This window comes from Lachnellula hyalina, assembly GCF_007821495.1.
Source record: "Lachnellula hyalina strain CBS 185.66 chromosome Unknown contig00169, whole genome shotgun sequence".
Taxonomy (NCBI): domain Eukaryota; kingdom Fungi; phylum Ascomycota; class Leotiomycetes; order Helotiales; family Lachnaceae; genus Lachnellula; species Lachnellula hyalina.
In genome coordinates this window covers 50179-66194 of record NW_022157283.1, presented here as the reverse complement: position 1 = coordinate 66194, position 16016 = coordinate 50179, and the positions used below count along the sequence as shown (strand labels likewise).

Below are 16016 nucleotides of genomic sequence, written 5' to 3'. Positions count from 1 at the left end.
GGAGGATGGTGAGGGGGGAGGTGGAGAGTGCGTTGAGGGGCTTGAGGAGGCCGGGGAGGGTTGTTGTGGGGGATGATGCTAGGAAGAGGAGGGGTAGGGGGTTAGGGTTTAGGGATGGGGGATATGAGATGGATGGATGATATTTGGGGAGTGGGGGGGTTACGGGAATGGCTTGTATATTGAGCACGTTGTAAGATCTTAGATATAATAACTAATGACTGGGTATGAGAGTTGTAAATTGCAACTGTGGCAGACTAACAGCTATAGACAGGCAAGGGACGATTACCGTAATAATGCAAAGACAGAACCGCGTAATAATACCTATAGGTATATATCATTTCATGCACAATCTATATTATAGACCCCCATTTGAATCGGTTTACAAGCGTTTTGAGGAGAGTATATTCTATTAATATTATCTTTTACATTTTTTATCTTTACCGATGCTCTATACCAATTCTAATCCTACCCAAGATATACATCCATCTAGGCTATGCAGAAAGCACAAACGCCAAATCTAAACCTACCATCTATACCATACCACCCCAAACAGGTTTAAAAAAAAAAACGAAATTATTGAGTCGGTTTATTCGTAATCACACCCTCCTGGCGACCCCCCTGGACCCCGCTGTCCACTTCATCATCGCCATCCGTCCTCTCCTTCTCATCATCTGTCTTCCCCTCATTGTCCGTCCCATTGTCCGTCGTATCCCCATTATCCTGAGCCCCTCTTATGCGGTCCAAAACCGCTGCTGCCTCAGCAGCGTACTTGCACTTCAACCGGATGGCCTTTCCGTACTTGTAGAACAGGAAGGGGAATGGTACACATGCGAGTGCGAGGAAGGCAGGGACGGAGGACGCCCAGTGGATTCCCAGGTTTTGGAACATATCTAAATCCATTCCGTTAGCAAGGTATTCATTCCTTCCTCTCCCATCATCCATACAGAAGAAGAAGAAGAAGAAGAAAAAGGTAAAGAAAGGATAAGCTCACAAGTAGTGAAAAGCGGAAACACGGCACCGAAAATACTCCGCAGCACACTGTTAGCAGCCAGCACACTGGCCGCATAAATCACATACGCATCAATGAGGTAGTTCATAATGCTCAAGAACACCAGCACCATGCCGAAACCAAAGGGCGCGGCACCGATAATGGAGACGGACCAGTGGATCGAGGGTCCGTTAGTCCATGCGAACCAGAAGAGGCCGACGGGGAGTAAGATACTGCCGATCATAGAGGGAGGGAGTCGGGCTTCTGGAGCCGCGTGGCCTCCATGTTTTTCCGCGACCCGGGCGTAGCGACCGTTGTCCCAGATGGAGTAGATGACGGCTAGGATCATGCCTACCATTACCTGTAAAGATGAGATGTTAGTTATCTGGATCTGAGGAGATCAAGTGACTGTAGCATCAAGAGAAACATTTCTCGCATCCTAAAGAAACGGGAACAAGTGACTTACACCTAGGAAACTCAAACCCCCAATACCCGGACTCCATCCACGTTCCTCTTGATAAACAATCGGGAAAGCCCCAAAGAGCATATACAGAGTCCCGTATATAATGGCCATATAAACACTCAACAAAAAAACAATCGGCTCTGTGAAGAGCAAGACCCACGGCCTCGAAAGCGCCGTCTTGAATTCCTGACCTGCAGTCTTCGTCCCACCCTCAAGCTCCATCTTACTTTTATAGAACTTGCCCGTCTGCTTGCTCAGCTGCTTGGCGCGTCTGCGAAGGATAAGAGGAGAATACGTCTCGGGTATCGTCAAAGCGCCAATGATCCACAAAGCGCCAGTGAAGATAGCCATCAGCCCCTCGACCCATCTCCAACCTTTCGTCTCGCCCAAGAACCCCCCAATGATCGGTCCCAGCGTCGGGCCAAGGAACGGTGCAGAGGCGAAGACACCCGCTGCCAATCCCCGCTGTTTCGCAGGGAACATATCCGCAATCACACCTCCGGCATTCGTTAACGGCGATGATCCGAATGATCCAGCGAAGAATCTGAGGATGATGAGTGTTTGGATGTTTTTCGAACCCGCGGCCCCGGCGTTGAAGACTGTGAGCATCATGTAGGTGCCGAAGAACAGATATTGGCGGCCCCAGAGCTCAGACATGGGCGCCCAGATCAAGGGTCCAATTGCAAAGCCTAGGACGAAGAGGGAGAGGCCGAGAGTGGCGACTTCTGAGCCGACATGGAACTCTAACATGATTTCATCGATGCCACCAGAGTATGCAGAGGAGACAAAGGCAACGGCAAGGGTTGACTGTCGATGCAATTAGAATGATAGAAGGCTTTCTGTGGGAGATTTGAGACTTACAACTGCTACTAGCATCGTGATGGTCCATTTTGTCAGGTCCGTCCAGTTCATGGGATTTCTGCGATCGTTGGGTATATATTCCACAATGTAGGGGTCCGCCTCAGTGCCTGATCCTTTGTAGTCCCACTCTAGAATATGTTTGGTTATATGGGTCTGGTCAAAAACGAGCTCCCAATGCGAAGCCTCTTCCTGTACACTCTGAGCCTCCAAATCCACATCCACATCTCGGTTGGGATGATTTTCCCCCGCCGTTATTGACGATGATGAGGAACTTGGTTGCGCCATGGTTAAAATAAAGCCTTGTCAAGGCTGCGAACAGCTTTTAAAAACGCAAGGTTCCAGTCCAGTCTACAGGACGGATATCTAGAAAGTATATATGGAAAGGATAGGGAAAAAGCAATATGAAGGTGGGAAGAGAAGTCAAAACATAGTCAAACCTCTGTCTGAAGAGAGGAAATGAGGAAGAGATTGGCGTGGCCAGCCAGCAGGAGCCATGACATTTTATCATTCCATTTTAACATGACCTTATCCACAGCCTCGGAACTTGGAAATTTTATGCACCGCTTACAAAAGCACGGACGTGCATAGTTTTCACAATCGCAAATGCATGGCAGGGATGCACTGCGCATTATTGGCTGGAGAGGAGAGAAGCTTGGGTTTGTACTCCGTAGGCAAATGTCGAAAGAATGATGCGAGCCAGGCCGACCGTGCCGCTCTTCCGTAGCGTCTTTTGTTTTGTTTCGTTTCGTTTTCATCCCATCTTTTCTACCTTCGCACCTAAGCTGAAAGGCCGAGACCGAGGTTGCATAAACGCGGGCTTGGGGCTGTTTGAGAATAGACTACCGCTTCCAGTAAGGCACTAACCCAATGGGGATACTTACGAAGTTTACCCCGATCGTGGATTCGTGGCGTCCTGTGGCTTACATGGGTATGGCTAGCGTGACGGTGAAAGGACAAGGACTTAACGAATAGATACAATACAGTACAGTACCGTACTTCCTTCGTATAAAGTAAGACGGGGTCGGAGGTTCTGTCCGAACACTCAATCGTATTGCACTATTCCCCCTCTAGCCACAAACATACGACCTTTCTTCAGAGTAGAGAACGACACAAGAAAGTGACGAGCAAGTGCCACTTAAGCATAAACTACATCCAGCCTAAATTTACCGTGGCAATCTGCGATCTGCAATCTGCACGCGGAATGCAGTATACTATAGAGCGAACTACGACATGGCAGTAGGCTGCATGAGGAACCAAACCAGACCTACGGGTATATCCTAGCTTCCATATAACCTTATTCTACGTGCTCGAAGTGGAGCATATCAGGAGATGATATAGCAACAGAGACCTATTGCGATTTTGAGACCGCTTCTATTTACTCCGTAATCGTAATCGGGAACCTACCATCAAGAGCGTCGAGGCTTAGGACTGACATACTTACAAATCCACCCTTTCAATCCCACTCCCCCCCTCAATTTTTCCGTTTCTTCTTCTTGGGGACCAGATCCTGGCGGTTCCTGATAGCGCTGTGTGAGTGTTTACTAGCTCGATCTACTTCTTGCTTCTTGGATTTCTCGGGAAGCTTCTTGTCGGCTTTGACCTCGTGCTTAGGAGCTGACTGTTCATTATCATCAAAGCCACCCCATTCGTGTTGGTCTTCCACCATCTCATCTTCAGCGATTTTGGTCTCGGTGACATAGTTCGTGGCTGGCTCTTCGTCCTCTGATCCGGCTTTGACGGGGAAGCCCATCAGATCTCTCACAAGATGACCTTGCTCATCTCGAAGGAACTGTGCCTCGATGTTCTCAGGCACCTTTAGATCTCGCACAAATCCAGCAAGGAAAAATCCCATAGTGCCATACTCATCGCCTTTGTTGGCCCTTATGCAGGATTCCGCAAGCACGGTATTCCCATCGCAAGCGTCCAGCGATCCCCGGTTTGACCACTCTCTCATTCCCCTGATCTGATCATCACGCTTCAGAATCCGCCATCCTCTCTCCTTGGCAATCGCTGAATCAAGCGCCTGCTTGACCACATTTTCATTCTCTTCGGCGTAAAGGGAGCACGTGGAGTACGTGATCTTCCGTGCGGATGGGAATTTGAAAGAATGAAGTAGTAGTTCGAGCTGGAATTTGGATAAAGCTGTTAGTCGAGCTTTTAACTCATCCTCGGTATCGACAGCGGTGACCATCCCATCATCGTCAACCAATACATCCAGCGGCTCTTCGGGTTCCTCACGCTTGCGCTTCCGGGTCTGTTCAGTCGGCTCAGGAGCTTTCGTGACCTTGCCTTTCTTGAAATTCTTTGACGAATCCGCACTTGCCTTTTGTTTAAGAACCGGCAAGTGCAATTCAGGCATGTCGTCCCTTCCAATAATGCCACTTCCAGAACAACTGGGGTCTAGTAGTAGGGCTCCAACTCTCTTAAAAGTCGGTGCCTCGGGATCTGTCTTGAGGAAGTCTTGTCCAGGGTGAAGTTTCGTCAAACCATCTGACCCCGCTTGGTAGACCATTTTCTCAAGAGTCTCTGCTCTCCCCTTATTCTTCTCGAAAGCATGAATCTTCTGCTTACACTTCTCCGGCTCCGGATTATGAGAAAGCAGAATGGCAGCAATGTGAGTAGTCTTATTACCAGGTGCCGAACAAGTATCAATAACGTCGCCATCCTCCGGCAGTGGATCAAGAAGATATGCCGGAAAGCATGATGCTTTGTCCTGGAAGATGATAGCTCCAGATTTGTATGCGTCGCTTTTGGAGAGGTCGATACTTGGCGAAATGGCGACTAAATTCGGAATGTTGCCGTCAATAAATACCCGCTTCGACCCACGTTGCCGTACAGCATCAACAGTGGTAGCACGCTCATATCCGGCGAACGTCGTCTCAAGTTGATCCTCGAGCTCGGTCTTAAGAGTGTTGATACGCACCCATCGTGGATAAGGTGCCTCGGAAGTATCAGCGCTATTCTCCAGACCAGCTTCGATATGAGCTTTCAGCGCCTCAACCGAGCTCAATTTCCGCTTAAGTCTAGCTTTCGTGAATTCGGATTGCAGCCTTCCCTTATGACGTTCCACTGAACTTCTGAGGCCATGAATTGCTGGAAGTGCAATGCCTCTTTTCGCCAAGAGGAAATCGTGAACAAGAAGTACAGAAAGTACAGGTGTAAGCTAGGCAGGTCAGTTTAGTAGAAATTCAGTACTGCACGAGATAGAAAGATTTATTAGCCTCACCTTCCGCTCCACACGTAAAATATCGGCCTTTTCGATGACCTCTTTCAAAACCGAGCTCCACTTACACGACTCGATGGCCAGTGCGTAAATCTGGGCCGGTTGTGATTTTAGGTCCTTTTTGCTGAAAATTCGTGACTTCAAACTTCCCCCAACGTTGGTAGGCGCTGTCAGGAACTCGGCTGTTTCGTGATATAGAGACATTGTGGCCGACCTCTATTAAACCCCTCAACCATCTACGTACAGTTCAAGAGTGATTGACCGCAATTCCGAGGAGCAGGAAAATTCGTGGGTGTGTTGGAGTTGTTACGGCTAACTTTTTCCTGCAAAAAGTTTCGCGGAGTAACACCGACGCAGTGCACGTGACATGTACATTTTGCATTCTGAAAAGGGAATTCTTTTTGCATTTTATGGGACTTTCAACGGGTCTCTAATGAGCCTTGAACTTATATCGATTGCAATGAACAATTGGAATCAAAAATCGGATATCATCTCTTCTTACGCACTTGAGCCTTACCTCCTCCCCGCCCCCTGATTAGCTTCGGCTAAAGCTGCGGAAGTTTTATATATACTCTGCTGTCAAGAGAAAAAGATCAGTCAGACGGACAATATGAGGGAAAATTATGATAGGAAATGTCAAAGGCATCTACGGTCGAGGGTAAAATTAGAAAAATATTCGATTTATTTCTATAATTCTATAATTTCTATGGTAGAGTATAAAGCTAGCCGGAATCTTGTTCGCAATAGTCGTTGTCTTACTTTTAGTTTGTTTAGGCGAAGCTTCATTCGTAACGATGCTCTTTGAGCCCTCTCAAATGTCAGAATTCACCGGACCTGGTGAGCTGCCATCCCCCGGAAAAGCCTTCTCTCGGACATTCTCACCACCAGCTCAAGCCAAGTAGAGCCCAGTTCTGTCCCTGAACTTGTGGTCTATTGGATCCTTTGGATGCGAGTGTAGCTTTCTGCTTTTACTTATTGGAGAAGCATCACTTTGCCTATAAGTTGTAAGCCGCAACATTCACTAGTGAGAAACTGTGCAATACCTGGGCACCGAATCAACCATGATATAGCGTTACCCAGCTACACTTACAACCACCACTACTCAGATGGCCCTTCCCCTTGCATCTTCTCTATCCACCTGGCAAAGAATTCCTTAATAGGCGTAGTACGAAAAAGCCGCCAAACTTCATCACTTTCCAACTCTTCCTCCGTCACATTCGATGCAGGACTACCATAAACCGAGTATTCAGTAACCGTACCTGTCACCATTAACCAAACCACCCCTTTCAACAACTCCCGTTCCCCAGAAAGAAAATTCAACAAAAACATACCAGCCTCAACATCCAACAAAACCCAAACCCCATACAATTTCCCATCCGTCAAACTAAATGCATTCTCACCCAGCCTCTGCCCCAAGTCACAGACATCCTCCGTCACCTCCCCTATATTGACCCCCTGACCTGGGAATGGTTCCACGACACCAAGCCTATAAACTACATCTCGCCGCTAAACCAGAGACGTATCAATGAGATCTGGGAAGCGAAACGGTATTTGTTTGAGCCGAGGGGGCGATTTACCCATTTTACGGAACGTCTCGCGGTGTTCGGCGGGCCAGCCTTCTGGTGGTGGGGTTTTGATTGCTGATGCTGGGAGGAAAGGGTGGGTGGTAAGGAAGGCGTGGAAGTTTGTGATGGTGTAGACTATTTCGTCGTGGGTGACTGGTAGGATTGTTTGGGGTTGGGACATTCTGCTGAATGGGTGGGATGTGAAGATTGTGAAGATTGAAGCGCTGGGATAGAGATTCTGGTGGTAAGTCTTGAAGTCACGAATATCACATATCGTACCGCGAAGTTTCTGGAAGCGAAGTAGCCCCTGACTCCTGCATGAGCCCAATTTCAAGCCCACAGAGCTAGTGTTTCCTCCCAGTTCTTACTATATCTTCAACTACTTTTTTTTCTAAGTAGAAACGGTCATTATTCATCGGACATAACAAAGAAAAACCACCCAATATTTAGATGATTTGTCTCAACAATGGAAGCTAAATCCAGCACAACTTGTATACGTAATAACATCGGAATTTGATCAGACGATGCAGAGCTTTCAAAAGGTAGAAGTATTGCTGTCAAGTACTGACTTACTGTCAATATTTTACTCGAGACATTCAGTCAATTCCACTAAGTTTTTACACCAAGTTGACTCGACTTGACTGGACTCAATGATTCCAAAAAGCTTCCTTATAAACAAGCCTCGACCTCCACAAAGTGATCTGAGTTCCATGGACCCCGCTCTCCTTTGCAGAACTTAGTCGGACCTCACGGACCTCACGCTCCCTCCTCGAAGTACTACTTGGCCGGGTATATAGTGAGATTTCGTTCTGCATAGCTCCGCAGAAATCCAATCGCCATTGTACCTATCCTTGAGATAATCTTCAGCTCTATTGAGATCATCAGTAAAGGGTGTTAGCAGGCTTTCGAATTTTAAGTAAATTCTATTCAAATACACCCTCGACCCCAATTGGCCCTTACTTCAAGGCTAATCCATCAAGTTAAACAATTAGTTGCTATGCATCCCTCTAATTACCTATTAATCTAAGCACTGTTCTCTCTACACACTTGGTGAAGACACATTTCCCCGCCAAACCTTGATCTTAAAGACTATTTAATATCTAGGATTCACATATATAGAGATGAAACGTTTAGGCAGATTGCATAATGTAATACCTTTATGGAGAGGATGGCTGACTAGAAGCTACGTCTCATGGATTTGGAAATCAAAATCATATGTTTTCGGCGTGCCGTTTCCACAGACTGAAAGACTACTATGAATACCTAGACGTGTAACATTACATTCATTTACTTGCTGTCAATATTGCTCTCACTGTCAAGTTTATCGACAGTCAAGACCGATAAGATTCTGCATAAGTGATACTTTTCGGACTTATATCAAATTCCCGTTACTGGATCTTAGACATGGTAATTTATTATATCCTCTTCTCTTGGCTATATATAAACGTGCGAGTCCTGCCAAATTACTACGACGAATAAGGTATAGGTCTAGAGGAGCAATATGATCACGGGTAATGAGCCTAGGATAGGATCAGGCGTAGTATGAGGCGCATCAGGCATCGTTGTCTCTGATTGACATTTATTTTGCAGGTTATAAATACCTAGTGATCGTGGAAGTTGAGGTGGAAGTCAAGTGAGCTGGCTTAATGAAAAAAGGTCGATCGAAATCAAAAGCACATAATAGTAAAGGGGCAGTGAAGATCAAACATGTACAAATTCTACTGTCCATAACCTAGAAGCACAGCATTGGTATCCGTTTTACATCAATCGTCATCCTTCCACCAAAACCACTGCATAAGCATAAACGCCAGATCATAGCTCATTAACAAACATCAAAACTACTCATCATCAGACCTCAGAATAGGGTACAAGCTTTCCGAACTCCTCTCCGGCGACACCTTATCAGTCGTTCCACTCATATCTATATCCTCACTCCCTTCCTCATAATACTGTTTCCGTCTCAGTCGGTCCTTGATAAGCTCACGTAGCGCCTCAATCACACGAATATTCTCAATCCAGGCTTCTTCAGCACGATCTTTGGCGCTGTCGCCACTCTCGGATTGAGCGCTGGGAGAGCTAATGCCGGAGAGAGCGGGGTCGATGTTGGATGAGAGAGTGGACTTGTGTTCTGGTCGGGGTGTTGTTTCTTTTGGTGAGGGCGTGCGGGAGTCATCTGAGGATGTGTCCATCATTGATATGTCGCGGGGATGGGCGCTTCGCTGGAGCATGCCGCCGGAGTAGCGGCGACGTTGGTCACTATCGAAATTTGTGCCGAGGGTGGAGGCTGGTGCTGTGGTTGAGTGAGGAGAGTAGCCTCCGGTTACTGCGGGGAGACTTGGGTAGGCGGCTGAGGTGGCTGAGCTGTGTCTTGAAGATGGAGACATTCCGTGGGATGAGGTTGGTGATTGTCCTGAGGTGTACGAGTGTGAGCTCGATGGGGTTAGAGCTGGTGTTCCTGAGTTTGACTGCGAGGAGTGGGTCGCTATCATCGGTGCTGTTACATGTGACGAAGGGACGTGGGAGCTCATGTGGTGACCAAGACCTTGGAGAGCAGTCTGGGGAGGCGAGTGGCTTTGTCTAAAATTGACAGCCTGGTGCGTATAGTGAGTACCTGGCTGTTGAACGCCTGCTGCAGCTGCAGCGTTGGAGCTCTCATAGACAGTCGATTGCATTTGCTCGAGGAACTGATCGATGTTCATCAGATCATTCTTGGTTCTCAAGTTCGGCATCGGTGGGAGAGCGTATTGATGTTGGGGCATTGGGCCTCCGTGTCCCCCGTGACCATCCACTGAAACTAGTTGAGGTCCAGCTGGCATATATTCTCCAAGGGCTCCCCCGTGCATCATGTTCCCTTGCAGAGCCATCAATCTTTGGCCCACTTGCTGATAGGAATTCGGGTCAATTTGTCGGCGTTTGGCATCACCGAAGAAGTCATTTAGAGCTTCATATCCACGTTTCCTGCTGTCGAAGGCTGCATGTTGGCCGAGATCGCCACCATGGTTCACTGGATAGTAGACGGGACCGTAGGAAGATTGTTGTGGAGGAGCATAGTATCCATTGTGGCCGCCCTGTTGAGGATGGCCGTAATGTGGCGGGCCGGGGTGCATCTGAGCACCATGATCGTAGTAGCCTGTTGCAGTAGCTGCAAGATTTTGCAGGTTAGCGACCACTGTTCCATTGTCAGACGTGTGAATGGGGTACAACCAGTAGTTGTTCTACATACCTTTTCCGCCTTGGCCTTGACCATAGCCGGATCGTTGACCGTCCTGATCGGGAGATCGAAGGAGGACCGAGTCGTCGGCATGAGTCTATAAGAATCAGAATAAGGACTTGTAGGTAATTACTTGGGGGATTATGTACCTTTACGTGCTTCTTCAGGTCCTGGGGACGCTTAAAGGCCTTTCCACAGAAATCACATTTGTGAGGTTTCAAAGGGACGTGGACTCGGATGTGGGAGGTGATATGATCGCGCTTGACAGTAGTGGTACGGCATGAATTCCAGCCGCATGTGAGGTTCAAGTTATTCGTGCTCTTTCGGCCAACATGCTTCTCGCAGATGTGGTCCTAATGCAGGTTAGAAAACGGCGAAAATTCCAGACTTTGATAACCTACAAATAGAGCTTCCGGAGAGACACATCTCTCACTGCACTTGTCCCATTGACACGACAGATTGTCATCCGCCGTGACAACTGGTCGAGGAGCCTCTGCTTGAGTAGTTGCCGGCGTTTCCTGCTCTGGCACCGACATGGTGGGGTGAGTTGATGATAGACTGGGGCGGCCAATCAACAAGAGTCGTTTACGTAGCTCGATGCAAAAGCTGGAGTCGCGGTGGATACGATCTGCGGTGTAGGTGCTTCCTTTCTATGAAGCACAGCTGAACGATGAACGAGACTTAATAGTAAATAGAAAAAACAGAGAGACAAGCCGAGGTGAGATCAATCTTTACACAACACCAGAAGGGTGCAAGTGGATTTGGGGGAATGTCTTGGGGTTTATACTTGCCGCCGGGCGGAACGTTCTTTGGTTTCCACTCGTTCTGTTATTTAGCGGCTTGGCAGGTCTTGGCAATTCTCTTTAGGGTTAGGGAAGGCGTGGCTTGAGCAAGTTAGGTGTATCTTTTAGCCACCATCTCGCCATCCATTGCGCCAATCCAGCTCGCTTTCTATGCATTCACCCACACCAAGTTGTGGATTTAGCATCATGTGCTGGATTGAGTCTTGGCAAAGTATTTAGCAGCTCTTGGCAAATAACACAGCCCGTGCGTCCGCGTACCTGGACATACTATTGGGACCCACCTGTTTGAGCTTATTCTATGCGGAAAGTCTTGCGCTCCGAGCCCGAGGGAGGGCCAAGATTCACGGAGGTCCTTGGCTGAACTCCCTCCGACGCCTCAGCCAGAGATATATCGTTTCAGTCCACGTGTGTGAAGGTATCGATCGTACTGTACTGCGTACTAGGTATGAGGTGATGACGAATCGTAGATTGAGCTGTTCAAAGATGGCGCCAAAAGATAAGGTGCACAATGTTCCACCAGTTCGTTCTGAGAGCTTTGCAAGTCAGTTGTCGTTGCTCAGGTATTACTGTCAGTATCTGAATGATTAATGCTTGGATATTATTAGTCGCGAGCGTCTTCACTGCGTGTGTCAACTCCTACATCTCAAAAGCACGATGCTTGCCCATCTCGTACAATATTCCGTTCTCTTACCTTTCGAGTTCGGATTGTTTACCGAGAGTTCAAAAGGGGGCACTGTTTCTTAGATGAGGGGTTTTTGGAGAGCGTTCCTGTTGATGCCCAGCCCTTGGCTCTTGGCCCTCCGCCCCAAGAAATTCCACCCCATTTTGCCGCCGGACAAGAACTTCCTCCTTCCCTTTCGGCCTCCCAAGCTTGTTGCCAAGTTCTTGGCTGGTGGGCTTCTTGGAAATCGCGAGGGCACAGCCTGGATCAGAGGATCCTGATTTGAATTCGACAGATGCCTTTTATGGTTAACGAGTGTAAAGCTTGTGCATTCTACATGCATAAAGATGTGAAGCATTGTCAGAAACGCTAATTTTCTTCTCCTAGTTGCAGATTTCTTTGCTTTTTAGGTTTGGTATTCCTTTTTTCCATATGGAGAAGAAGACCTATATCGTTGCGAGCTACGAACACAGCCCTATTATCTCAAGTGAGCTGGATGACAAATCGGAATAGCTTTTTCTCCTCACAAGGAACTACAAATATCACTTCAAGCCTTAAAGCTGTAGAAAAGCGCAAGGCTATCCTGTTTGGCTGCATCACGACGAGATCACGTGCTTCATCGCTTCGCCCCCTTGTCTTGGCTTTCTGTCGGTGCATTTTGCTATGTATTATATATGCACACTGAAGTTCATATATGTACTACTTCCTTGTACATCTACATCTTGAAGCGAGGATAAATATATATATATATATATAGTGCTTCTTGGCAAGATTGCTAGCAGGTGTTATACCAGTATAGTATATGGAATTGCAAATATGATTATAAGTTGTTGCACCAACTATAATTCGTAGGAATACGGAGAAGGTGCAATTCTGAATACCAGTTGAAGGAACAAACAAACTCTAGGTGGAAAGTTAAGGCTGCCCAAACTTCAACCAATTGGGGATGATGCGCCAGATTCTCGGTTTCTGCTGTGGGGATGGATAATTTTAGAAAGCTCGCAGCTTGTTGCTGTCATATAATTGTTTACTGTCAAATACCGGTTTCGTCTATCTATTCACAATCCTTTATCGGTTGCTAGGTTTCTACTTCCCTCGAAGGCCTGTGCAAAATTCAGCATCTGCAGTTCGTGGGAAGTTGGTATATATATATAAGTGTCATACTAGCCTCATTTCCCCTGCCAGCCAGATCATCAATCGCTCTCTAGTACTATTAGGGTTTGGACTCCATATACTTGCGGTGGTGGTTGTTTCTTTTATACCTTGGTACTAGGGAAGGAAATCTCCAGTTTTGGGAGTGAATGATATGCAGAAAGATCGGGTCATTTACTTTGTGATTTGTTGAGACTTGGGGTTATAAAGTACGGAATAGTTAGATCTTATAGGAAGTAAGAAAGATCAACATAACACCATCTGAAAGTACTACAGAAGTACGTTGGGAAATCTTGCTCAAAGAAAAGCTGCTGCACTTTGAGAACTTTTCCAGTACGAGTAGACTGGTCCCTATTCTGCAAAATCTTGTATGGTGTGTTTCTCTATCATCTTATCTTTTCTTGAATTGCTGTCAAGCCCACTTTTGCTGTCAGCTTTAAGTACTTCGGATAAAGCCATGTTCAAGTAAACGTCCATCTTGATCTTGCTCCGGTTTGCTGAAGTCATTTCCCAAACAATACTACAAGTTTACTCTCTCTTATGATATTGTTTCATTCTAGAACACATAGTTGATAATACTTTCCAGTCGCTTGCATGATGTGGCAAGATAGAATGGCTTGAAGTAATTGATATATATATAAGCATTTGCAATCTGATGGAAACTCACTTCTAGACCTCATGCATTATTGTTGGCTACCACTTGCTCTAAACACATGTCCGCTTGCGAAGGGTATATAATGCTTATACGCACTATACGAAGGGCAGCAAAGACGCAACAATCATCAAAACAGAGCAGAAGACTATGTAATTTTCAGGTTGCTCGCCACGTAATGAAGTTTTTCTCCAGCGTTCTAGTTCTAGTTTAGGAACTGAGAAATCTAGTTTATTGGGTAGACTTGTTGATATCATAGGCAGTTGTGTATGTTTGCTGTCAATCGTAATAAGTTCGCCGTCAAATATATCAGGCGTTCAGATGAAATTGCGAATGGTTTTTGTGCCTCCTAGGGCTGCATAAGTTTCCCCTAATATGTTTAATATCCGGGCTGTCCTTCTATAGACCAAGAAAAGGATAATAATTATAACACCTTAACATGCCTTGCAATACCCATATGCGTCTAGCTGAAGGTAGGAGCAAGTAGGTGGATATAACTTTTTTTTTGGGGGGGGGGGGGGGGGAGATGTCACGAGTTACTTTTTTATGGTATTGGCAACTTTCTAGGAGATGGGATAGAGTGGCTGTGCCGACTTTGCTGTCAAGTGCTAGTTTGTCGTCAATGAATAACAATCGCATGGCTCACTACATGGAAAATAAATATCCATATGAGACTTATGTAGTGTGTAGTTTTCAACTCCTCGGTCTCCGAATGGCTTCACCATGGGTGCCTCCCAATCATATAGATCACCTCGTTGCTCTGGAAGTTACAGGTTTGGCACGAGACAAAAGCTCGCAGAGGTTTGGAAACCTTCGAGTGTTCTAATAAAACGCAATCATTAATGCTATAAGGACCTACGGCAGCACAGCGTCTTACTCTGGGGGTTTCCCTTCATGAAAGGTAATAGTAGGCTGAATCGCCATTCAAAGCACTAACGAAAAAGCATAGAAACGAGAAGTACATGTCTTTATGACCAGGTGCCGCTCGGTTCCTGTGGCATTTGAATCTTTTGATCTATCGCTGTCTTGCAACGGAGCGTCCGGGTCCCTTTTTTATGCATATAAAAATGAAGATCCCAATTGAGAGAAATGATGAATAATAAAAAACGTCAATGGGTCCGCGCAGTGCGATAAGTCTTGCTCTATTTGATCAACCCATCAGCTGTCTGATATCCTCAGGTGGCCACCTAACCTGTGCAAAGCTCAAGCACCTCTTGATACTCTGCAAGAACTTCCTAGTAACCTCATCCCCCATAACGTGGCCTTTATCACTTTCATGCAGCTTCTCTCGAGCACTACGTTCGTGGATACCGACCATAGTAACTCCGATAGGCCAAGCTGCTTTGCCGATACTGAGTCTCAGGTAGCCATCGTTGGCATCAACGTAGCGACGTTCTTGGGCTGCTTTGACAATTTCAACTACGGGCTCGAGAACGCCTTCATCGACGTCGCCTTTTTCGAATTTGCGGAAGAGCTGAATTATGTTAGAGGATTCCGTAGATGACCTTGGGATAGACTTACCGGTGTCATATTCTCTTTACTCTGCACCATAGCATTATAGGCCGCCTTACTCGCAAACGTATCCCTCTTCTCTTTGTCCAAAGCCTCCTCCCACTCCTTAATCACCATGGTGAAATAAGAAGCCAGCTGTCTAAACAAGAACTTCTTGCCCTCTTCATCCTTGGGCACAGTATCAACCTTCATATCCTTCTCCTCCACCAACTCCAAGCTCGTCGGAATGGGCCCCACAGTCATAACCACGCCCAACTTCTTAAACCTCCTTAACCTCTGCTTATGACTCTCCCCAAACAGCTTCGCCGGGTGTCCCATGCCCCGTAATTTCTCCACAAGCTCTTCGTCTGCAATATCGTCCACCTCGACCTCCTCGCTCGTCTCCTTCACCAACTCCGGTAAGCCCAATCTCTTTCTCCGCGCCCTCTCCTCCTCAGCCTCCTGCTCTTCTCTCCGCCGTCTACTCTCCTCTGCAAGCTTCCTGCGCTTCTCTTCTCGCCTTATATTCGCATCCGCTTCATCCTCTTCTCTTTTTCGCTTCTCTGAAAGCTTGCTAGCCTTTGCTTCTTCGAGTTTGCGCTGCTCGGCGTGGTATTGCGCTTCCCGTTCTGCTTCGACGTCGGCCCGCTTCATATACTTTTTGGGGGGCTCGACGGAGGATTTGGAGTCGCCTTTGGAAGGGCGAGCTTTAGATATCTCCTTTGACATTAAAGAGGCAAAATCCATGGTTGCGATTGATGTATAGAGGATGGTTCGGCGGAGATGTGGTGGAGTGCCTTTGGGTGCTGTAAAATGGGTTTCCGCGCCCCGTACTAAATTGAACCAAGATTCACTCCTCGAGCTAGTATTATTCAACTGAAAGAGACCGAGCTTTCAAATCCAGTCTCACGAAATATTGTTCGGGTTTGGGCAGACAAAAGCTTGG

The 16016-nt window shown here is 46.9% G+C and overlaps 4 protein-coding genes across 4 annotated transcripts; all 4 read right to left on the bottom strand.

Annotated features, from left to right (window-relative positions):
- Positions 1–573: 573 nt before the first annotated feature.
- FUB11 (Efflux pump) lies at positions 574–2597 on the bottom strand (the record flags this gene model as incomplete). The annotated part of the gene is made up of 4 exons (XM_031152711.1): positions 574–890; positions 992–1349; positions 1455–2258; positions 2313–2597. The coding sequence occupies 4 exons, from the start codon at positions 2595–2597 to the stop codon at positions 574–576; spliced, it is 1764 nt and encodes a 587-aa protein (XP_031002418.1).
- Positions 2598–3783: 1186 nt separating this feature from the next.
- rcm1 (25S rRNA (cytosine-C(5))-methyltransferase) lies at positions 3784–5739 on the bottom strand (the record flags this gene model as incomplete). The annotated part of the gene is made up of 2 exons (XM_031152710.1): positions 3784–5475; positions 5539–5739. 2 exons carry the CDS (start codon positions 5737–5739, stop codon positions 3784–3786), a joined length of 1893 nt encoding a protein of 630 aa, XP_031002420.1.
- Positions 5740–8938: 3199 nt separating this feature from the next.
- Positions 8939–10847, bottom strand: pac1_0 (pH-response transcription factor; the record flags this gene model as incomplete). Its single annotated transcript, XM_031152709.1, has 4 exons — positions 8939–10242; positions 10324–10408; positions 10461–10664; positions 10713–10847. The coding sequence occupies 4 exons, from the start codon at positions 10845–10847 to the stop codon at positions 8939–8941; spliced, it is 1728 nt and encodes a 575-aa protein (XP_031002419.1).
- Positions 10848–14729: 3882 nt separating this feature from the next.
- prp18 (Pre-mRNA-splicing factor) lies at positions 14730–15817 on the bottom strand (the record flags this gene model as incomplete). Its single annotated transcript, XM_031152708.1, has 2 exons — positions 14730–15053; positions 15101–15817. The coding sequence occupies 2 exons, from the start codon at positions 15815–15817 to the stop codon at positions 14730–14732; spliced, it is 1041 nt and encodes a 346-aa protein (XP_031002417.1).
- Between the last annotated feature and the right edge of the window lie 199 nt (positions 15818–16016).